Consider the following 24,355-nt stretch of genomic DNA (forward strand, 5'->3'; position numbering starts at 1 on the left):
TTGTTACTCTGCTCACTTTCCTAGGCTACAAGGGGATAACTGAGAAGTACATCTTAGTGCCTGGTTATGAATTTTTCTAATCATGTCAGATGAGTAGTGTAACAAGAAAGGAAAAAAAAAGTACTATGCCTCTCTGTGTTACCAAATGGGCCAGTCAGTCGGTAATTTAACTAGAGCCCAGCTTAATGAGGTCAGAGGAGCTGGAGTTTCAGACCCTGATTCCAGAAACGGGTACCTACCAGACAAAGTCAGGGCAAGGCATAAGAAAGCTACATAGAGAGGAATAATGCCATGAGGTCAAGGAAAATGGTTTAGCACGGATATTCAGTTCTAAGAAAAATGTGATTGATGGTATTTGAAAATACTTATTCAAAGAAAAGAGAATGCGGGCTGATCCCTAGGTGAGGTGTAGTTTTGGCTCAGCCTTCTAAAACTAGAATCCTATTTTCATTATGCAGAAAGGAAACTTTGAAGTATCTTCATTAATTCAAAAGATTTTATGAGATATGGTCTTAATGACAGTATGAAAAAAATCAAAGCGCACAGCAGTCTTAGTTAACAAGGAAACATTGTGATTTAGATGCTGCACATAAACTCCTCCGAAGATGAGGGCATTGTGCTCCCAGTGGGCCACAGCATCTGCATATAAAAATCTAAGGAGTTTCTCAGAGTCCAAAGCACTGTGGTCAGGGTGATGATCAATACCTGTCCATAATAATGATCTGTTTAGTTGAGTAAATGGGAAACATTATTCAGTCATCCAAAATATCTTCATCCAGGTTGATATCTGTTGTGTCAATATCTTCTAATTCCAAATTATCCAAATCTACTTCCAGTTCAAGTAAACTCTGCAAAGAAAAGGAAGAGGGTGAGTAATATAGTTATATAGTACTGTGTTAAAGCAAAGTTATTAAAGAAGAGTTATCTGTGATTCATGAACCAAAGAGAACTAAAACAACAGTCAAAAGGGGGCATTTTCTCATTTCAGAACCCCTGCTCTGAAACTGATTACATCACTTAAAACGCAGAGGCCTGCACATCCTGCAGACATTTGCGAGGAGGGAGGGTGAGGCTGGGGTCCAATAGGAAGTTGGGTATGATGTCCGTACCTTTTCTTCTTTGTTGTCTGTGTGGGGGGCCACAATAACAGGAGTAGGAGAAGCAGGTTTCCCATCAAGTTCCTGAAAACCCAAGTAGAAACACACATAAAAACAAAGGAATCTGTTTAGGAATTTGAAATTTTTCCCGAAGAGAAGGCAGACGAGGATTAGGAAGTGGGAAATGGTACTTAAAAATCACCAAATCTCAGCCAGACTTTCTCATGTCTGACTGACCTGCTGAGATGCAGATCTTGAGGGCTGAAAGCCTTTTGCCTCTTCCATAACATTTCTTTCTTCATTTGGCTATCAGAGAATAAAGCAATGATGAAATGAGATATTCTGAAAGCGTAAGTCATCTATAAACTTGGCCTAAATCCCAGATACTAGCTCCTAATCGAACCATAATGTATGTGGTGCAGTTCAAAACCTTAAGTCGTGAATGCCTTTCCACCCCGTAGTCACACGGGATGAGGCACCCCAGGCACTCACCGTGACAAGTGGGTATTGTTTGGCTGGCCACAGGTCAGCATGTGTTTCCTTCACCCATTCTTCTACAACGAAGGCTTCTTTTAATCCAGGGAAAAGGTTTTCATATTCTGTTGGATCAGCAAGGGATTCTGCTGCTTTCTGATTGACTTTTGAGAGATTTTCTCTCCAGAGTTTCACCACCCTATTACAGATATCATAGAACCATTGGGAGACTGTTAGGGGCTCTGTTTTTATCTGAAACATTTCTTCCTAAAATGAAAAGTCTGTACCTTGAAACCTGACTGGGTAAGTAAGTCCGTGCCAGGAAGGCAGCTTCTGGCAGTCGTCCAGTTCTAATCAAGAGCTCCAGGCAAGCATCAAGCCTAAAGATTAAAAAGGAGAGGCACTGTTACCAAGAATAAACGCTATAATAATGGCACTTAACACATTAAAGACATGTGGGTTTAGTGCTGGCAAGTCAGCACTCCCTCTCCAACTCTCACGCATACACCTCTTTTCTGTCACTGAGCCACTAACTTGTCATCACCAGTGTGTTACATAACGGACTCCAGGAGTGTGAGAGATTTTTCAATCTCCTTAACTTCCCTAAGAAGAATCTAAAGGGGCTTTTTAAAACAAGGAAGCTTAGATGAGCACATTTAAGGGCTTCAGAATATGAAGAGCAGAAACTCGGTTTCACAAATACAGTTTTGAGGGCAGCATCTCTAACATGGACTGTGCTGGACAATCCAGTGGTGCCCAGTAGGAAAATATCCAGGTGTCCATTTTCTTTTTTTAACTTTTTCTTGGGTAAGTTTGATAAAGTGGATAACATGCTTTAGAACTCAGAATTTTTTGGATTTTAGGAAGTACATATACCATACGTTCCATAATACCCTCAGCATCAGAGTCACACACATCAGTATTCTGCTATAACACATGAATACTAAATGCAATAAAAACAAACCAAGTGGCATAAAAGCAACTAATAATAACACTTCAGCGTTTAGGCCAAGTTTTGCCACCAAATAAAATATTCTCAGAATGTTTTTGGGTTTTTGAGCTATTGATAAGAAATAGTGGACCTATTCTTACAGGTATATAAATTTACACATACATATGTTATAAAAAACACATTCAAAGTTTCTATGATTAAGTGCGAGGTTTAAAAAGTATGTAGGGCAAAGTTAATGAATACTTTTGTGTTTTATTTCATCATATGGTCAACTAATGATCTGATATGCACTAACTGCTAGACTTTTTAATACATGACATTTTTATGCTTTACAGTTGAAATCAAATCTAAAAGTAACTGGCATCCTCATCCGCCTTATTTTTGTTGTAAGCAGATCAGAATTATTCAACTTGGGTAAAATCACCTGCCGTTCAGGTACCAAATGAAGCAAGCAGCCCAAGAGCCTCCTGCCTTCATTAAATAAAATACCTTCGCCAGTAAGTGGCAGGGCTGTTGAGAAAGGGGTTTACCATTTCTCCCAGTTGAGCCTCCCTGAGCAGCTCCTTTTGCTCGAACATCAGACCTAATGTTAGTGGTAAGAGCATCCTTTGCTGAAGAGCATCCTTTGAGTTCTTCCAAAGCAGCACTGTCCTCCTGCCTGCTCCCGTCAGGGGCACCACTTGGCCAGGCATCAGCGCTCTCTCCAGGGTTCCTTCTTCATGCTCCTCTCCAAAGACCACCCCTGAAGTCAGTGCTTTATTACTGTGCCCACCTCTTTTAGACCTTGGGTTAATACTTACTTGCCCTGTAAAAAGTAGCTCATGAATGCCACATTATTCTTGCCGTCTCTCTCCGCACCCTCTGCTAGCTTGTTCACCATAGTAGCATTTCCAGAGGCAGTGGCCAAAAGCAACAGACCCCCATAATCCTGTGCATGGTGCAGGCACTCCTGGGCTAGGCCAAACTGGCATTTACTAATGGCAAGTTCAGCAAGTTGTTTCCACTTCTGTTCTGACTGTAAGAAAAGAGATTCCACATTAAAATATCTTTTAAATAAACATTTGAATTTCCAACATCAATGTTATTCTGTTAGTCTGAACATTACTGTAATGACAATTTTATATTTTCTATAATTATAAAATACATATTTTATATATACTGAGCTGTGCTTAAGTAGGTTCTATCAAATTAAGAACGGAATGACAAAATGTATAATGAGGAAATTGAAATTATTCACATACATAAGATTAATTCAAACACAAATTTAATGCTGCATGTGAATAATCATCAGCCCATTATATTTTTATTTTGTAATTACACAGTGAAACTAAAACTAACGAGTTTTAAGGTAATTAGACTGTAATTATTTTAAGGAACGATTTAATACCATTTTTTGAAAGCAGAAAAAACTTTTTTTTTTTTTTTTTTTTTCCGGTACGCGGGCCTCTCACTGTTGTGGCCTCTCCCGCTGCGGAGCACAAGCTCCGGACGCACAGGCTCAGCGGCCATGGCTCACGGGCCCAGCTGCTCCACAGCATGTGGGATCTTCCCGGACCGGGGCACGAACCCGTGTCCCCTGCATCAGCAGGCGGACTCTCAACCACTGCGCCACCAGGGAAGCCCCAGAAAAAACTTTTTATGTCCTTAAATATTTAATAATAAACATTTCTGTCATTTGTAGCTTCTCAGAAATCAAATAAAATGCTGCTCATTTGGATGATCTTAACATAGCTAAAATTTATTTAGTACATCTGAAATGAATTTACCAGTAAATGCTAGACTTAAACCACAACTGGGAGCCCTCAGTACACAAAATATACAACGATCCATAAAAATGTCATCAAACTGTCTCAAAATGTCAAAACCCTTCTTTAAAACCAACATCTTCCTCACTAATATTGGCAAATTACTGCTGTGTCTGCATCCTTTTAGAGTTCCAGACTCCTTTATCTACTATCTTCTAGCTTTCCTTCTCTTCCAAAACAGATCTCATGTAAGATTAAAAAAACCCCACTTTTTCTTAAATTAGAATGCTAAGAATATATTAATAAGAATATAATAATATATATCTCCAATATAATCCATTTAATTTATGCAAAGATAAACGTAATTCATTTTTTAAGAAGACCAAAGAAAGGCAACAACCTCACCAAAATGAGTCACTAATTTGCATTTCAGAAAACTTTAAAACATAACTTATAGTAAACACATGTAAGTACCTACTGACCCTTCCATCAGTTACAAAAAATCATAAATTAGTACATACCTCTGCTTCCACTGCTAATTGGTACGCAATTTTTAGTTCTCCAAGCTGAAGAGCAAGTTCGAAGCGATGCTCAGGGTCTGTGGATACTGTAAGAGCTTGCTGCTTGAAGCCCTAAACAGATAAAATACGTGTTTATGTACAGAAAAACCTGTGTGTGTAGTCTACATATACAGTGCACACACATGGCAAACAATCCATTGCTCTCTCAAACTAAACAGGCTGCTGACACTGGAAGCCCCATTACTTAAACAAAGTAACAAATAAAAAATGCTCTTCAATTAGAAGACAGAAAAATTAAGGAGTTGTTAAATTAACCGGTAAAAAACAGGGCAGACAAAATTCAGTCACACAACATCTACTGTTTTCTAAGCAGTGGGAGCTGACCAATGCTTGATAAACTCAAGTAAAACAACAATCAGTAAAATTTAGAAATGTAAAAGTAAACGAATGTCAAAAAGAAAAGGATTTTGGAAAGTTGACTGAACAAGAGCCACTTCAAAAAGAGAAAGACAGACACAGTGGTGTAAACCTAGCTGTCCGTAATCTCCGAGCTGGGCCTTAGAGATCTAGTCCAGTGCTTCAGAGAAAAGGAAGTCGAATGTAAAACCTTCCAATTTTCTATCATCTGCAGGTCATTTAGCAAACATTTTGCTTTCAGGTCCTGATATTGATCTGGTGTCATTACCTATGCCTTTACTGTTGGTCTCATGTCCAGTTTACTCATGAGCAAGTATTCCAGAGCACAGAAGTCTAAAACTGCCTTCCCATGCTCCAGTCATCAGCAACAAGCTTTTAAACCAACTACTGTAATTACTATATTAGCCTCTCCCCCAAGACAAACAGGGCTGATGGGGTCTGCCCTATGGGTAAGTTCTTCAGCTCCAGGGATGTGGTATATGACTTCCTCAGACTGAGAGTGAATGCTCTGTTAGGGGGTGGTCAGGAGGGAGAAGCTGGACAGCTGTCTGAGTTCTGTCTGGGTAGATATTCAGCATTGCTGTATCACTGTGTTTAAAATAACTTCCCAGACTATACAAGCTGCCCCTCCCTTCATTCTCCCAGGAGTACAATGTAACAAGGCATTCTGAATAATCTGCATTACTCCCTTTTTTCCCTAGCACTGATGTAGACAATATAAAATCCAAGAGTGGAGGATGGAAGATCTATAGAACTAGTCAGATATAGGTGAGGGCAAAGCAGATGAAATGAGGTGGGCTATATACACTTACTTTTGCTTTCCTGCAAATCCCCACTGAAATGACACTTAGGGGGTTCTTTTTTAAAAGCATAAACTCCCAAGGACACACATAAAGGCAGCAGAGACATGAGTAACAATTTTGGAAGCTTGAAAGCTGGTGGAGGAGTACAAACATTCAAGTTAAAACACGAGAGAGGACTAATCCCTAAATCAGGAGTGAAGACAGCATAGAAACAACCTGATTCACACCTCAGAATCCCCAGAGGTGTCTTGTGAAGGGTAGTGCTAAAACCAGCAAATAAACATAACTGCCTGAAAGTCTATATAAGAAGCCGTTAGATACCCCAGGTCCCCACTCCTCTCCCTGCCCCGACCTCTCGACACACACAGAAGACAGGAATCTTGTTCTTTGGAGAGAGTAAACTAGAGGGTCTCCAGTCTGAGGGATCCCTGCACACCAAGGGATCCCTGCACACCCAGAAGGAGTGCTGAGTGGCAAAAGGAAAACAGGAGATTATAAGAATAGATGTTGACACGAAATATTTGAAATACTAAATACTGAGACACCAAGTCACACTCTGCTCAGCCCACACAAGGATGGTGATTGGGGAGCTTCTCTGTAAACTAACAAGTCAAAGGGGTAAGACTTAAAAATGCTAAAATGTCAACGAGGGCCATATGCCAGCCTGAACAGTGCCTGGTACAATATTAAGTGCTCATTAAATTCACTAAATGAATAAGTGAAGAGTCATTAAATTCATTAGATGAAGATACTGATACTGATTGAGGCTCCCCAATCAAAAGGCCCAGCCACATCACATATTTTTAGTCCAGCCAATAAATTCACCCATAAACTCAGATCTTTTGACCTGCTTCTTAGACCTCCACTCTTAAATGAGTGCCCAAAGATCATCAGATACCTGAGGAAAATCTTTAAAAGGAAAGACAGAGATCAAAATGAACCAATAACAGCAATCTGAAGAAAGCATACCACATAAGGGGAAAAGAAAACTCAACAACAAAAACTATCATTCATACCCTTACAGAAGGTATGAAGACAAACTCTGATCCATAAACAAGATTTAAAAAGTCCAAGAATAACAAAATGAGAAAACCAGTGCAAGAGGTCCAACATCTGAATAACAGTTGCACAGAGAGAATATAGAAAACAAAGGAAGGAAATCAACAGAGAAATGATTCAAGAAAATCTCTCAAAAATGAAGGAATGACCTATACAGTAATGATGAAAAATCTGAACGTGAAATCAAGAGAACACTCCCATTTACCACTGCAACAAAAAGAATAAAATATCTAGGAATAAACCTACCTAAGGAGACAAAAGACCTGTATGCAGAAAATTATAAGACACTGATGAAAGAAATTAAAGATGATACAAATAGATGGAGAGATACACCATGTTCTTGGATTGGAAGAATCAACATTGTGAAAATGACTCTACTACCCAAAGCAATCTACAGATTCAATGCAATCCCTATCAAACTACCACTGGCATTTTTCACAGAACTAGAACAAAAAATTTCATAATTTGTATGGAAACACAAAAGACCCCGAACAGCCAAAGCAATCTTGAGAACGAAAAACGGAGCTGGAGGAATCAGGCTCCCTGACTTCAAACTATACTACAAAGCTACAGTAATCAAGACAGTATGGTACTGGCACAAAAACAGAAATATAGATCAATGAAACAGGATAGAAAGCCCAGAGATAAACCCACGCACATATGGTCACCTTATCTTTGATAAAGGAGGCAGGAGTGTACAGTGGAGAAAGGACAGCCTCTTCAATAAGTGGTACTGGGAAAACTGGACAGGTACATGTAAAAGTATGAGATTAGATCACTCCCTAACACCATACACAAAAATAAGCTCAAAATGGATTAAAGACCTAAATGTAAGGCCAGAAACTATCAAACTCTTAGAGGAAAACATAGGCAGGACACTCTATGACATAAATCACAGCAAGATCCTTTTTGACACACCTCCTAGAGAAATGGAAATAAAAACAAAAATAAACAAATGGGACCTAATGAAACTTTAAAGCTTTTGCACAGCAAAGGAAACCATAAACAAGACCAAAAGACAACCCTCAGAATGGGAGAAAATATTTGCAAATGAAGAAACTGACAAAGGATTACTCTCCAAAATTTATAAGCAGCTCATGCAGCTTAATAACAACAACAAAAAAAAAACCCAATCCAAAAATGGGCAGAAGACCTAAATAGACATTTCTCCAAAGAAGATATACAGACTGCCAACAAACACATGAAAGAATGCTCAACATCACTAATCATTAGAGAAATGCAAACCAAAACTACAATGAGGTATCATCTCACACCAGTCAGAATGGCCATCATCAAAAAATCTACAAACAATAAATGCTGGAGAGGGTGTGGAGAAAAGGGAACACTCTTGCACTGTTGGTGGGAATGTAAATTGATACAGCTACTGTGGAGAACAGTATGAGGGTTCCTTAAAAAACTACAAATAGAACTACCATATGACCCAGCAATCCCACTACTGGGCATATACCCTGAGAAAACCATAATTCAAAAAGAGTCATGTACCAAAATGTTCATTGCAGCTCTATTTACAATAGCCCGGAGATGGAAACAACCTAAGTGTCCACCATCGGATGAATGGATAAAGAAGATGTGGCACATATATACAATGGAATATTACTCAGCCATAAACAGAAACGAAATTGAGCTATTTGTAATGAGGTGGATAGACCTAGAGTCTGTCATACAGAGTGAAGTAAGTCAGAAAGAGAGAGACAAATACCGTATGCTAACACATATATATGGAATTTAAGAAAAAAAAATGTCATGAAGAACCTAGGGGTAAGACAGGAATAAAGACACAGACCTACTAGAGAATGGACTTGAGGATATGGGGAGGGGGAAGGGTTAAGGTGTGACAAAGCGAGAGAGAGGCATGGACATATATACACTACCAAACGTAAGGTAGATAGCTAGTGGGAAGCAGCCGCATAGCACAGGGAGATCAGCTCGGTGCTTTGTGACCGCCTGGAGGGGTGGGATAGGGAGAGTGGGAGGGAGGGAGACGCAAGAGGAAAGAGATATGGGAACATATGTATATATATAACTGATTCATTTTGTTGTAAAGCAGAAACTAACACACCATTGTAAAGCAATTATTCTCCAATAAAGATGTTAAAAAAATAAAAAATAAAAATAGTGCCAACTTCACAGGCACTGTATCGAAAAAAAAAAAGAAGGAATGAGTTTCCAACTAAGAGAGCTCATCTAATACCCAGCAGAATGAACAATAATTAACCCCTACACCAAGGCCCACCATCATGATAACATCACAGAACAATAGGGACAAGACCCAAAAAACTTCCAAAGAGAAATAAACAGATCAGGTACCAAGAATCAGGCATATAAATGGCTTTAGACCTCAACAACTAGAAGCTAGAAGGCAGAAGGCAAAATAAGAGTTTCGTCTTCAAAATTCTGAGAGAAAATCATCTCCAACCTAGAATTCTATATCCAGTTAAATAGCCAAATATGTTTTAAGGTAGAACAATGGCACTTTCAGATAATCGAGGTCACAAAAAAATTTACTTGCTATTAATAAATAACCCTTTTCTCAGGAAACTACTGAAGGACATACTCCAGCAAAATGCGGGAGTAAACCAGGAAAGATAGGGAATATAGGAAACAACGGATCCAACTCAAGAGAGCCAAAGGGAAGCCTCAACACGATGGTGAGGGGATATCCATGATGAGGGCAGAAACCAGTTTAGCCTGAAGCAGACTGAACATACTGAAAGGAGATTTCAAGGAAATCTGGAGAACCATCAGAGTAGGGAGAATAACCCTAAGCACATAGAAAAATAAGCAAAGTTTTAAAAAAAGAAACAATTATTAACTCCAAGGAAAACAAACAACTGCAAGAAGAGAAAGCTATTGCCATAATATATCACATGGCTCAGCTATGAACAGTGTTTACACAGCCACAACAATATAAACAATGAATACCAATTTAATCAAAATTATGATGTAACTATATTGGGAGGATAAGGAATAGGAGTGTGGCATGTATGTGGTAGAAGCAGGTGGAGTGAAAGATAAATTCCTCATCTTGTATAGAGTGGAAAGTCCCAAGAAATGCCTAAAGCTGAGAAACAGCAATATAAGCGTGTTAGACATGTGAAAATAAATGCCAACAGAGTCAGCTAAAAGAATTACAAGTGATTACCGCTAGGGAGGAGAAATGAGAGAGGGAGGGCTGTTTTTTTCCTAAGCCTTGCAAAACGTAGTACTTTGTGCACATATAACTTTGAATTTATACTAAAAAGTGCTACATCAAGGAAAAGGCTTATCAGTAATGGTAAATTTTATGTATATTTTACAAAGAGAGAGAGACAGAGACAGAGAGAGAAGCCAGCTAGGATAGAGAAAAATGCAGCATAGAAATGAAAATATTGATAGAACGGAAAAGCAGTCTACAAAAAGGGAAGACTAGTAATCACCTCCAACATTTAAAGAGGATGCGAAGGGCAATGAGAAAGGAGGAGGAGGAGTGTACAAGTGACTTAAATTTACAAGAGAAATTCCATTGCCATAAGGAAATCAGTGGCAGTTAAGAAATAAAGTTCTTCAAATTTGTATTAACATTCTTTCAAATTGCTGGTTTTCAAAAACACACACAAAACAAACAAACAACCCCCACCCCCTTACCTGCTTTTCCAAGAAGTGAGCAACTCTGGTCCTCTGCTCTTTGGGAATGGTCGGAAGGACCTTATCAGCCATGCTGAAGTCTCTCCGCATGACAGCTGTCTGGTATTCCAGCACTGAAACCAGCAGGGAGTAGCTAACGATGTTGAGTTCCTTATCCCCCAGATAAAGCCTGTTGTCTTTCGGAATATAGCCCAGGAGATACATCGTCCTGTAAGAGAAACGGAAACTAATTTAGAACTAAGCCCAAGTCAGTACATACACACACTCTCTCTCTTGCAGTCACTCACTCACTCTGCCTCTTGCTCAAAATCTTTCCATTTGATTGATGCAATTTTGGTTAGCAACTGCCATCTATTAAAACGATAACACTGAAAAATCAGGCCTATCATTGTTAAAAGCCAGCAACTGGTTTTATGTTTAAAAAGTATACTTTTAAATTTAGGATGCTAAAGACAAAAGCAAAACGATACTCAGCTACCTGTCCAAGTGGGCAATGGTGACTATTTCTCCTCCGACATAATAATTTAATCTGTTCACAGAACTTGTGTAAATGAAGCAGTCGCCTACCCACAGCCCGGTTTTCACGATTTCCTGAATCTCACCAAGAACCTGCAGGAAAAGAATAAAGTCTATTATTGTCTTATTCAGCAACAGGAATCCTGTCAATGACAAAAAACTGAATATAATTAGGGGTGATACGTAAAATAAGAAATGCAAAGAAAGAATCCTATTTCAAGACAGAAAATCTTTCCTTGGAATTTCTACTTTCTTCATTTAAGAACAGATTCCTGGATGAGTATCTGTACTGTAAAATCTCACTGTAGCGTCAAAGCTGTAATCTAAGAATGTGTTGATCTAAACTCCTAACATACATGAGACTGGCATAATAAGTATTTCAAAATGTCTTCCAAGACACCTCCACAATGGACGATTTATCTTTACATTTGAGAGCTCATTTCAAATAACTCTGGCTAAACTATCTTAAGACCAAAACACCTTCTAATTTCCTTACTGAAAGATAATCAAAGTTAGTCTAAAGGTTTCCTAAAATCAAAGCACAAATTTCTTTTGAACAAAAACTTTCAGACCCTGATCTCTGAGCCAAGATTTTAATTTTCACATTTTACCGTAACTCCTTAAATGCTTATTAGTTTCCCCAAACCTATTTTATAGTAAAATGTTACAATGAGTGAAGTTCTGCTATAAGAATATAAATCATTTAAAAACAAAGCTGAAGTTGTGCTGATGCAATTACTTCAAAGCCATCTTCAATGCCATCTTCAGTAACTCCCTCATGTGTTTCCTGTGCAGCCAAAACTTTTTCCGACAGATATTTAAGGATAAAAAATGACTCTTCAGTGGCAATACAGACTAGCTCTCCAGAGTCAGACCAGAAAATCTGCAACATGACAAACAAAAACACAGATAAATGATTTCGGATTTCTAAGTGGGTATGAGAAACTGCATACACTTTGTTTCCTACAAGATTTATCTTCCTACATTAAGATACTAAGTATACACTTAACAATTTTGTCATGTATATACACACATATTTGGGAGGGTGGACAGGGCAGTACTGTTCCATTCATAGAAATGGAAAGACCTAAGGGAGGCAGCAAGGAGAGCTGGCAGTAAGTGCCAGGTGTGCTGAGATTCAGAGGAGCACTAGCCTGTTCCCTATTGCTCTAGAATAGTGTTTCTCACTCTTTTTTTTCTTTCCCATTATGACCCCCACCCCAAACTTTTTTTAGGCATTTTTTTCCCAATCATCTTCCCCTGAGGTTTTAGTATCACAGATACTATATGTCTACACATATATTAGTACATAAACATATACATAAGGTACACAAACACATAATGTGTATAAACATATGAGCACCTATGCTTTATAGATAAAGAGAGTACTTTTTTTCATCAATTGGTTTCAGGAACCAATTTCTTCCCCCTAGGGGACAACGTCCCCCTGCTGAAAATGCATGCTCTAGAAGACAGAACCAGGACCCTGGGGAGGTGGATTTGCCTCCACAGATAATTTCCTGACAGTTAAAGTTGTCAAAGAAGCAGGCAGATGTAAAGGTTGAAAACTTTGTCACTGGAGAATGGCTACCTAAATTTTAAACAGCCATTATCAGGTAAGGTATGAAAAGGCTTTCTGAACTGAGTGGGAGACTTGTAGGCCCATCCAGGTCAAGAACTCCCTGGCTACTTATCTTCAAAGCATTAAAGCCATTTAAAATATGAACAGCACTTGGCATTTGTATAACTTTTTATACTTTTCAAAAAGCCCAACATCTACTGCCTCACTCAAATACCACGACTCTCCTTTTCTAAGCAATCCTGAGGTACATGGCACTGTGTCCCGCACAATGGAACAGGGACAGCAGGGTACAAGGATGTTTTTTGGCCTCAGGAACTCAGAGCTTGTCACAAAGATGTACACTCCAAAAACAGCAATGGAGGGAGCTCACGTGTTTGGGCTGAATTTCAATTCTGCGTATGAGTTCTGTATTGTCCCAGTCATAGAAAGCTAAGCCATTTACAGATCTGACTCCCAGTAAGAAGCCTCCATAGATACCTAAAAAGAACAAAAAAAATTTTAGATCTTCAGATGTTTCTGAGCCATTACAAAGCTTCTAAAATTGTATCATATATAAACAGCACTCACTTTCAGCTCCAAAATCTGGTTTAAATGATTTTTTTTCCTTAAAGTTCTTAAATATCTTTACAACACTGTTGCTCTCTCTTATTGCATATCTGGGGGGTGGGAAAAAAAAGGAAAGCAAATAGCATATTATGTATATACTAAACTGCAATTCCACCGAATGTTACAAATATCTTCAAATATATATGAGTAGTGAATTATGCAAAAATATAAAATTAATAGTTGAAAATTCAATATTATATTTTTTCCTGAGAGATCAGTGACCTGCTTACAGTTGGACAAATAATGAATGGGTTTCACAAGGTCTATTACACAAATTACTAGGGCTTACAAACTATTTTAGAAGCTGAAAAGATCCAAATGTTCCTCAACAGATGAATAACTAAACCAACTGTGGTCTGTTCATACAATGGAACACTACTCTGCAAAAAAGGGAACCAATTACCCATCCATGCAACAACATGGATGAATCTCAAAAACATTAATGCTGAGCAAAACAAGCCAGACTAAGAGTGCATACCACACAACTCCACTGACATGAAACCCTAAAGAAGACAAATTTAATCTACTGGGGAGTAGGGGCTGGGGTGCTGACTGTTAAGGGACACAAGGGGATTGTTTTTGAGATGACAGAAATGTTCTATATCTCTTGATTGTGCTGGTGGTTGCGGATTATATCCATTTGTCCAAATTCACTGAAATATACATTTAAAACAGTGCATTTTATTTGGTATAAATGATACCTCAATAAAAGTAACTTAAAAAATAAAACTTTTATTATAAAGGGCTCATTAGTCAGCCATGTTTGGCAACAACTTAATAAATCATATATACTCGGGCCTCTGCCTTGAAAAGGGGCTGTGGTTGGATACTTGGGAGTATATGAGGAAGTGATCTGACAAGTGCTTTGCTCAAGACGGGAAAGATGCTGAACAGGGTCTGGGCTGGATAAAGCTGAAAAGAGGAAACTATCAAAACAGAGAGAGAGGTATGTTGAGAGAGGTAAGGCGACCATGCTTAAGATGGTAACTAAGTACCTACAAAGTACCTTTTAGTATATGGAACTGTGCATGAATGAGTTTATTTAGGAAATTTATGAAAAGATCTTACCTTTTCAGTGACCTTTTTGTTAAAAAATAAAAAGCATGCATCTTACTATGCAACACCGAGGCTTACGTTACCCACTGCTGGCAGAAGAGGCAACACAAAATATGGGGAAAACAAAACTAAGAAAACTGTAAAGATGTAATTCAGTATCTGAAAAAAACGTGTAAGCCCCGAAGTTTATTACATGCACCAAACAGGAATCAAAATGGAACCGATCAGTGACTATAATAATTGAGACGTAAATTTTTCCTGTTTTTAATGAGACTATTTTATGAACATTTTGAATTCTGACAGAATTTGTTAAGAATGGGACGTGAGTAAAGAAATACTTTTATTTGAATTACGCAGCTAAATGTGGTTTTTCCCCTTTTCTCCACTTTATTTAGAGATGTATAAAATTTGAGGAAGCTTAAAGTTTATGCAAGGAATGAACAGACTTAATTAGGTATAAGTTCCTAGAAGGCATTCTGTAAGCCCATTACTGTTTTGAGGAAACAGGTTCCTCTGTGTTGTTCTGTTTCATTTTCAAATTAGGATCCCAAGTCCTTGATTTAGAGTCTCAAGGAGGGTGATGATATATTTAAATAAAATTAAATGGATCCTAAGATTATTAAAAAAAAAAAAAAAGAATGGGAGATAACATTACAGAAAATGAGTTTTTTTTTTAACATCTTTATTGGAATATAATTGCTTTACAATGTTGTGTTAGTTTCTGCTGTATAACAAAGTGAATCAGCTATATGCATACGTATATCCCCCTATCCCCTCCCTCTTGCATCTCCCTCCCACCCTCCCTATCCCACCCCTCTAGGTGGTCACAAAGCACGGAGCTGATCTCCCTGTGCTATGCAGCTGCTTCCCACTAGCTAGCTATTTTACATTTGGTAGTGTATATATGTCCATGCCACTGTCTCACTTCGTCCCAGCTTACCCTTCCCCCTCCCCGTGTCAAGTCCACTCTCTACATCTATGTCTTTATTCCTGTCCTGCCCCTAGGTTCATCAGAACCTTTTTTTTTTTTAAAGATTCCATATATATGTGTTAGCATATGGTATTTGTTTTTCTCTTTCTGACTTACTTCACTCTGTATGACAGACTCTAGGTCCATCCACTACAAATAACTCGATTTCGTTTCTTTTTATGGCTGAGTAATATTCCATTGTATATATGTGCCACATCCTCTTTATCCATTCATCTGTTGATGGACACTCAGGTTGCTTCCATGTCCTGGCTATTGTAAACAGACCTGCAATGGCAGGGCAGGAATAAAGACGCAGACGTAGAGAACTCACTTGAGGACGCGGCGGGGAGGGGAAGCTGGGATGAAGTGAGCGAGTAGCACTGACATATATACACTACCAAATGTAAAATGGATGGCCAGTGGGAAGCTGCTGCATAGCACAGGGATTCAGTTTGATGCTTTGTGACCACCTAGAGGGGTGTGACAGGGAGGGTGGGAGGGAGGCTCAAGAGGGAGGGGATATGGAGATATATGTATACATATAGCTGATTCACTTTGTTGTACAGTAGAAACCAACACAACATTGTAAATCAGTTATACTCCAATAAAGATATTTTAAAAAAAAAGATTCATTGAGGTTTTCATCAAGATTACATCAGAACTCAGCATCTCTCCCCAGTAGCTCAGAAAAGGGCAGCTGCAGCTCAGGATGCCAGGTCCTGGGGAGGGCCTGCCATGGTCTTGATTTGAGGGCCTACTTTGCCTTCAGCCCATAAGTACCAGGCCCTGCCACGGGCTCCACCAAGGAAATAGGTGCTGGGTCCCCGGTTTAATGTGATTATTATATCAGATTGAGTGCCCGCTCAATACTGAACACAGAAAAGGCAGAGGCAGCTCAGGCTGCATAGCTGCCCCTGACCAATCTTCCAACACAGCTCTGGTGAGAACTGTTCTTTAACATGGTGAAGAACAGCCTACATTGAGCCTTGCAAACCTCTTTAATACAGCTGCACAGAGAACACACATTGGCAATCAGGGCAAGCTGGATATGACACAGCCAAAACTTACTCTGAAGAATCGTGGGCCCACGCAAACTCCTGGGCAGACCCAAAGCTCTTGTTTCTCAGCGCCATTGCTGTGTAGATGATATATTCGCCATCACCACACACCACAACAAACCTAGAAATTATAGAACCCAGGGAGGGAAGTACAGAGGACCAATGACATGTAAAATTTAAGTAACAATGATTCATCTTTATGGTGAAATATTTCTAATAACAAACGTTATTTCAGTTGACTGTTACAAATGAACCTATTACCTTTTAAAGTTATATATTTCTCTGAATATGGAGCTAGACATAAATATTCCACCCAACAAATCAAAAGCAGATTATGAAGAGGGGGTTACTACTGAAAATGTTACTGCAGTGGCCTCTCTTATAAACAAAGGGTCAGGAAGATGAGAAAGTGTGGAGGCACCAGGGGAAGATTCCCCTAATTCAACGAGCACCTGTTGAGCACCAAGATGCTTGGCAGTTTGCTCATTACATTTACACCATAGGGAGGCACTACCTTGTTGCAAGGCTATCTTCATTTTAAAGCTGATCATGCAAATGAATAAAGATATCTTACCCCAGTTTTTAATGACTGTTAAATTTATCAAAATAAACAGGATATTTTAACATTTAAATATAAGAAAAAAAGAATGTTGCATAGTCAAAATTTTCTCAGTAGACATATTGGCTGTTATTAGATTGCCAAAGGTGAAATGTAAAACTTCAGCAAGAAACATTTTATGATATTAAGGGGAAAAAATGCAATGCGTTCTTAATCTTCATAAGAAAATTTTATTACAAGTAATTATGGATACCATTTACTGAACTAGGCAGCATACTTGGTTTATATACTCTGTCTTTTTTAATACTCAGGACAGCATTATAAAATGCCAAGATCTATTGTAAAATAATTTTTAAAACTCACAGGTTTAAACTTATTGTACTAGAAACTCTCCTCTCACAAGATGTTCAGTGCTTTACAAATCTTAAGGGAGAAACAGAGCTGACGATTCAAATTACAGAGAGGAAGCAGAATTATTAGCAGTCCCCAAATGTTTTCAAAAGACAAAGACCTCACAACTCTTCTTCTTAAGAGCACTGAGTCAGCAAGTATTTAGAGAGCACCTACTAAGTCTCAGGATAAGACATGATTCTATGCCTTGAAGGAGTGGAAGGACACATACCAACACATCTGAAATAAAGAGTCAACACAAAACTATTCAACTGTTCAAAACTGCGTGGTGGGATAAGGCCAGGAAGGCAACTATACTTCACCTTGCATGCCAACCCGATCAGAAGCATGGCTGCCTGCTGCTGTGTTGAGGACTGTGAGGCCACAGCAAAAGCTCAATGAGGAATGCCCACCAAAGGGCAGGGGTGGGATATGCTGTGGATATGCAAACATACACAGAAGCCCAGAGAGAGATTTTGGTGGTGGCTTACCGCCCATTAGGATTGTGCTGGATAGTCTGAGGGTATATTTCACAACTGCCCATATCCTTTACTGCCAGTGGCAATCTTTCTCCATCTTTAATTTCAGCATCTCCCATTGCTTTTAGGTTGGCCTGCTGGACTTCTGAATGTTTGGCCCAAATTATCTTTCCATTGGCATCCATGGACATGGCAGGTTCCTCCCGACCAAGCTGGAGGAATGACAAATGACTCTTAGCAATGAAAAGGAAAACAAAATAAAACCACAACAAAATAAAACCACGACAAAATAAACATTTCCTATTTTCATTTAATGGAGGGTTCCTTTCTTCCACTTTAAATCTCCGGTGCTAATCTCTTGAGCTTAATGACAGAAATGCCAGTTTAACAAAACTGGTGACTTGGAAGATAACTGCTTCCCCTATGTCCATCTATTCAGAGACAGTGTAATGAGAGATTACCTTCACAATGATGCTCCCTTCATCATAGCCCAAAGCAACGTTGTTGGATCCTCGCAGGCTGGCCACACACCATACCCTCTCCATGCCATAATTCAACGTGCTCTCAAGGCGATAGGTGCTTGAATGCCAAATACGCACGGTTCCTGAAAAGAGCCATGTGAATACGCCCTTTTGATTTGAACATCCAAGAATGAACTGTCAGGTGAACCAGCCACATGGAAGTCTTTATATTCAAACAGAACACACTTCCTGACAGCTTAATTTCTTGATCTATATTCTGTGATTTTATAAAGCAACATAAATAAATAATAGAACATTTATAAGAAACTAAAACTAAGAAATGTGATCTTAAGTGTGAAATAATGACAGGATTCCTGGGTACAGTGCCCACTATGTGCCAGATGCTTTCTATACATGATTTCTTCACATCCTTTCACTGTAATCCTATGAGGCAGATGTATCTATGCCCATTTCATAATGTACCCAAACCACACACCTATGAAGTGGCAGAGGCTGAATTTGACCCCGGGCTTTTAGACTCCAAAGCACAGGCTTTTTCAGCTTTTCTCTAGCACTTCTGGGTGTCCTCTTATTTAAGTAACAGAGTCAAAACACATTAGAATGATGCTGGTAACAACGCCCCTTTACTCTTTTACAGCTTAAGTAGTCTACTCTAATAAAAATATCAAAATCCTTTAAAACTTCCAAAGAAAATGCAGGGCACTAGCCTGCTTAAATATCCACTTAGTAATGCTATTAAACACAGGACTAAATATCCATTTCTAACTTACCATCTTCTGAACCTGTGATGATAATTGGCAGCTCAGGATGAAAACTGGCACAAGACACATTCTGGGCGTGTCCCTCCAGTGTCTGTACACATGTTTTATTCTGTAATCAGTACACAGAAAACACTTTTATTCGTGGCAAACAATAACTCATCCTTAATTTTCTCAGTGCACAGATACATAATAAATAAGAGTGGTTATGACATCTTAACAGTATTCAATACAGAGATTTTTGGAATAGAACCATCTTACCGTGTACACATTTTCTCTAATTATTTGATAGTACAGGCAAATATAAATGTAACTATCACATTTAAAGAAGAAAACACAACACACCCCTGAAAGATGTGGTCTTCATCTAAGTATCACTCCCTCAAATTCCGAAGATAATGTCTTTAATATTTTATCCTGTATTTAAACACAAATTTGAGTATCTCAGTACAACTGGTTTCTAGGCCTCATTTTATTAACTGTTTATTGAAATTTTGATGTGAGAAACAAAAAAATAAAAATTTAACATACTATTAGAGATAAAAAGTGTAGTAACAGGGCTTCCCTCGTGGTGCAGTGGTTGAGAGTCCACCTGCCGATGCAGGGGACACGGGTTCGTGCCCCGGTCCGGGAGGATCCCACATGCCGCGGAGCGGCTGGGCCCGTGAGCCATGGCCGCTGAGCCTGTGCGTTCGGAACCTGTGCTCCGCAACGGGGGAGGCCACAACAGTGAGAGGCCCGCGTACCGCATTAAAAAAAGGCCCGCGTACCGCAAAAAAAAAAAAAGTATATTTACATACCTAGGTTTACAAGAGTCTTTGTGGCAAAATGATTGTACCATGGTGATGTCATGACATTATTCATTTGTCTGCTAGTTTTCAAATATAAATGAAAGTCTGAGACCACATTTTAGGTGCAAATTCTGATGCCTTAAGTTATTATGCTATAAACAGAGTTCAACAACCCAAGTTTTAACTGTCCTGTAAGAAACAGTAAGAAGCATATCTAATATATGGCAAGTAAGTTATGAAAAAACTGTACCTGATAGTCCCATATTTTCACAAGACGGTCATCTGCACCTGAAATGAGGTATGGTTTGTCGCCTCCACTGTAGTAATCAATGCAGTTCACACCTTTTTCATGTCCCTCCAGAGTGAAGTTTGGTGATGAGGAGCCCAGCTGCCACACCTTCAGAGAGCAACAGCATCTGCCAGTCAATATGGGGCCTTGCTTTTCAGAAGGCAGCTCCACCACACCCCCGACAGGTCATGTAAATGCCAAAGCTGGGGGCGGGGGGGGGTGAAGAAAGCTCATTTTTTCACCCACTTGTTTTTGTTTTTTCTCACTTTCCTTGAATTTCCAGGGGGCAGAATCACTATAGCATTCTCTGAAAAATGCCAATTTCCAGGCTTTATCCCCAGAGATTATGACTCAATGGATCTACAAGGAAGTCCAGGAATCTAGATTTTTTTTAACAGACACCCAGGTGTCTTGACTTTGAGAAACACTACTTTAAGGGCAGGAAATGACTTCATGAGAGATTTAATATAAAGCTAATGAAAGTGGACTTAGTAGGACATATTAAAAGGAGAAAACTACTGCTTAGTCAAAAAATTAAAAGTATGGAAAAGTAGTCAAATATTACTACAGCACTGGTATTGAGCTTTACCTTTACAAATATTTATTTTGTATGCCTACTACATGGGAGGCCCTGTGGGAAGTATAAAGATGTGTAAACAAATTTTACTAGAGCCAAAGATAAGATAATTTTTGTCTTCAAGATATACCTAATTTAGTGAAGAAAGTTTAAAACTAATTTCAAAGTTTCAACCTATGTCAAAAGCAAGGACAATCCAGTGAAAGGAAAAAAAATAAAGTAGGCCGAAGTCCTAAGATATTCAACATATAACATTTAATAATAAATTGTCAGACAAACAGCATATAACATTTTATAAAAGTTAAAGGAAAGCTAATAAAAATGTTATATAGATGTAAGCCTATACATGCAAACAAAAGTTTATGTAATGTATATTTTAAATCTATGCATACAGAAATAATTTAAATACTACAGTGGGAAAAGAAATGTATTTACACTCACTGCAACATGTATTAAGCATCTAGTATAGGCAAGGCACTGTGCTGCTTGCTAACGTGTGCCTGGGGGAGGGGGTAACACACAGTTCCTGCCCCAAACATCAACATTTCAGGGATAAAAATTTCCGGAGACACGTTCATTATTATTCAACATGAAGGTCATAATAGAGGCAAAAAGCGATGGAAGGAACGGGATGAAAATGACTGGCTCTGTCTAGAGGTGAAATGTATGTCTGAAGAGAGCTTCTCAGAGTAAATAACTGTGCTAATAAGCCTTGAAAGATGAGTAATTAATTATCCAGAGGAAAAGAAATCAAAATGGCAGAATAAAGAATACTGCAGGCAGAAGGACCAGCTGAATTAGGTAAGGTTCTGTGAACATTCAGGGCTTCTCTAGAAAATGGTGAGTAGACCAGGGTTACTGGAGATATCTCATAACATTAGCTAAGGCTAGTCTTGGAAACGCTTGTATTCCACACCAAGGCATTTGGACTTTACCCTTAGACTGGGAACTGACAAGATGGAATCCATGCTTTAGAAAGATAACTGGAAGCAGTATGGAGAAATGAAGTAAGAAAAAGAATGAAGGCAGATGACATTTAAATATAAAACAGATTAATAATCAGCAGAAGTCAACAACAAATATACTAAAGGAGAGGAAACAGTGACCTAGAGAAGATACAGGCATTTTCTTATTCTGGGTGTGCAGAGGTTTAAGTCTTACACCATATTGCTTCCACGTGGAAAAACACTCCTTCATTAAGAACACTGAGCTGCCACACTGTTCTTCTCAACAGAATATGCCCTTCTGGTTCAAAATGAGAAGTCCTATTTTGCTTCAAAATGAGCTTTTGAGAGAAACTTCTCAGGAATAACTTTCTGGGCAGCCAGTAGTAAAATCACCAACAAGCATAACTGACACCAACAGTAGACATCCTACCTTGATAGTCCTGTCCAAAGAAGCACTGGCAAACTGATTGTTATCTTTGGGGTTGATCACAATCTGCATAACATAATGGGTGTGTCCTTCAAACACTTGTGAGCAAGACCATTTTTTATCCCAGTCCCAGAGTTTAATAAGCATGTCATCTAGACCAAAAGAAAGTCTCCAGTTAGTTGCAATTTCTATTTCTTTCATTCAGAACTAAGGTGCAGAGTCTCTGTGCCTTTTAAGGCAGCAAATCTAACACAAAGCATATATTCCATGTCTTAAAGAAACAGAATCGGAATTGAACAGATTTTTCAATATGCTTATTTATTCTAAGAATAAATTTAACTCTCTAAAGAGTGGAGATAAAAGAGAGAGATTACTAATAGCAAATATACAAATTTCATGGAAAAAAATTTAAGACAGACTCAATGGGCTTTACAGAATGATGAAAGAGGAACAAGTTTGATTAGAGTCTAAGTATGAATGAATAATGATGGCAATGATTATTTCAGAAATAAGCATTTCTCTTTTAATACAAGATTGGTTAAAAAAAAAAAAAAGTTCTGAGTTACTTCTCAATCTCTAAATTAAAATGTTTCAAAGAGCTATTACCAGTTCAGTGCAACTGGTTTTAAATGCCTTCCAAAAGCGCCACTGTTTTATACATAATACCAAGGAGCAAACTAATCTGAGTATAAAGATAAAGTTGACTAGGGTATATGGCAATCTGCCAAAAACTCACTCAATGAGCATGTAAATTAGCTTTCTGTTCAGCAGACTTTTCAGCATCTAGACCTTCAGGTCTTCCCTGACGGGAATTGGAGCAACTGCTATACAAATCCTAAGTAGAACTGATATTCATTAAAATACAAAAGTAAGCAGCACTGATAGCACGTTAATGGATTTAAATAGTTTAAAGGCTGCTTGGAATTAGAACTCTGCTTGTAACAGCAGTAAAAGAATTGCATGTCTCACTGAATGAAAATGAATTACTCAAAGAGACGCACAGGACCAAAAGGGGTCATCTCTTACCGCTGCTAGTTAGAATGAAAGGCTGGGTTGGATGAACAGCAATACAGCGAATGTAGTCTGAATGAGCTTCAAACATATGAACTCTCTCCAGAGTGTTGTAGTTGAACACTCTAATCTGCATGTCATCCTGGAAATGGAAAGTTTAACACCATCATTATGTTACGAAGTAAATTGCACAAAAAAGTATATTATAGGCTCAGGGTATAAAGCCCAGGTTCCAAAACAATGCACTAATTAACAAAACAAAGCAAGAGCCAAAGCTCTTTGACTTGCCGCCGCCAAAGAAGCCACTGACAGGTTCATGGATGGGTTAGAAGCGCAGGGAATTACTTACCGCCCCCGTCACAGCCCAATTCTTCCTCGCAACAAACTTGGCAGCTCGAACAGGAAGATCACATACTTCAAATGTTTTCACCAGTGTCTTAAAAATTTCACAAGAATACACTTTGAGTCATGAGAAAATAACTGAAAAAATCTATCCTGTTATATTTAAAACATCCGATTTTTTGTATCACTACTAATCATAAAATGTTCTCAGGCTAAAATATAAAAGTGCAACAGTCAAATGAAAACAATAGACCAAAGATCTTTTCTTTAACAGATTCAAAGTGCAAATACTTATAAATGACAAAAGAAAGCAAATGTCAACAAGATGAAGTTCCCCATCCTCTGTGCTCCAGCTTCATCCTTGGCTACTCCCAGTGCCTTCTTTGCTCATGTTCCCTCCGCCTGAAAACCCACCCAGAGGACCTTATACTCCACTTTCACAACATAGCACCTTCATAATTACGTGTTTAACATCAATCTTTCCTGCTAAGCCCCCTGAGGGCAGGAATCTTGTTCACCACTGTATACCTAGAGCCTAGAACAGCTGCTGAAAAACAATGAATGTGTAATAAGTATTTGTTGAATGAATTAGCCCCTAGTTTTCTCCTTTTAAAAATTAAACCCATAAACTCGTAAAATAAATTTATAAACAAGATACAACTCTTTTGTACACTTCAGCAATATGCTTCCATACAGATGCCATTTCCTTTTCGTGAAGTACGAGAACACAGTGATTCAGATGTCCCTTAAAGCTGCTCAGAATAGAATTATATACACAGGATAAAGGTGGAAAACTAGACCC

At 38.6% G+C, this 24,355-nt stretch overlaps 1 protein-coding gene across 1 annotated transcript in view; it reads right to left on the reverse strand.

The window, feature by feature from the left end:
* Window positions 1–358: 358 nt before the first annotated feature.
* COPB2 (COPI coat complex subunit beta 2) overlaps window positions 359–24,355 on the reverse strand; it is a 31,183-nt gene continuing 7,186 nt past the window's right edge. Inside the window, exons 3-22 of the mRNA XM_060011334.1 lie at window positions 23,561–23,647; window positions 23,227–23,353; window positions 22,204–22,352; window positions 20,211–20,357; window positions 19,182–19,281; window positions 18,391–18,533; window positions 17,942–18,141; window positions 16,512–16,622; window positions 13,379–13,467; window positions 13,182–13,288; window positions 11,969–12,112; window positions 11,192–11,322; window positions 10,714–10,921; window positions 4,790–4,900; window positions 3,324–3,538; window positions 1,859–1,951; window positions 1,590–1,770; window positions 1,335–1,403; window positions 1,110–1,181; window positions 359–848 (exon numbers count right to left, since the gene is read on the reverse strand). Coding sequence (XP_059867317.1) covers window positions 753–848; window positions 1,110–1,181; window positions 1,335–1,403; window positions 1,590–1,770; window positions 1,859–1,951; window positions 3,324–3,538; window positions 4,790–4,900; window positions 10,714–10,921; window positions 11,192–11,322; window positions 11,969–12,112; window positions 13,182–13,288; window positions 13,379–13,467; window positions 16,512–16,622; window positions 17,942–18,141; window positions 18,391–18,533; window positions 19,182–19,281; window positions 20,211–20,357; window positions 22,204–22,352; window positions 23,227–23,353; window positions 23,561–23,647 — 2,580 coding nt within the window. The 3' untranslated portion in view covers window positions 359–752. The remainder of the gene's footprint in view (window positions 849–1,109; window positions 1,182–1,334; window positions 1,404–1,589; window positions 1,771–1,858; window positions 1,952–3,323; window positions 3,539–4,789; window positions 4,901–10,713; window positions 10,922–11,191; window positions 11,323–11,968; window positions 12,113–13,181; window positions 13,289–13,378; window positions 13,468–16,511; window positions 16,623–17,941; window positions 18,142–18,390; window positions 18,534–19,181; window positions 19,282–20,210; window positions 20,358–22,203; window positions 22,353–23,226; window positions 23,354–23,560; window positions 23,648–24,355) is intronic.

Source organism: Delphinus delphis, chromosome 4, assembly GCF_949987515.2.
Source record: "Delphinus delphis chromosome 4, mDelDel1.2, whole genome shotgun sequence".
Taxonomy (NCBI): Eukaryota; Metazoa; Chordata; class Mammalia; order Artiodactyla; family Delphinidae; genus Delphinus; species Delphinus delphis.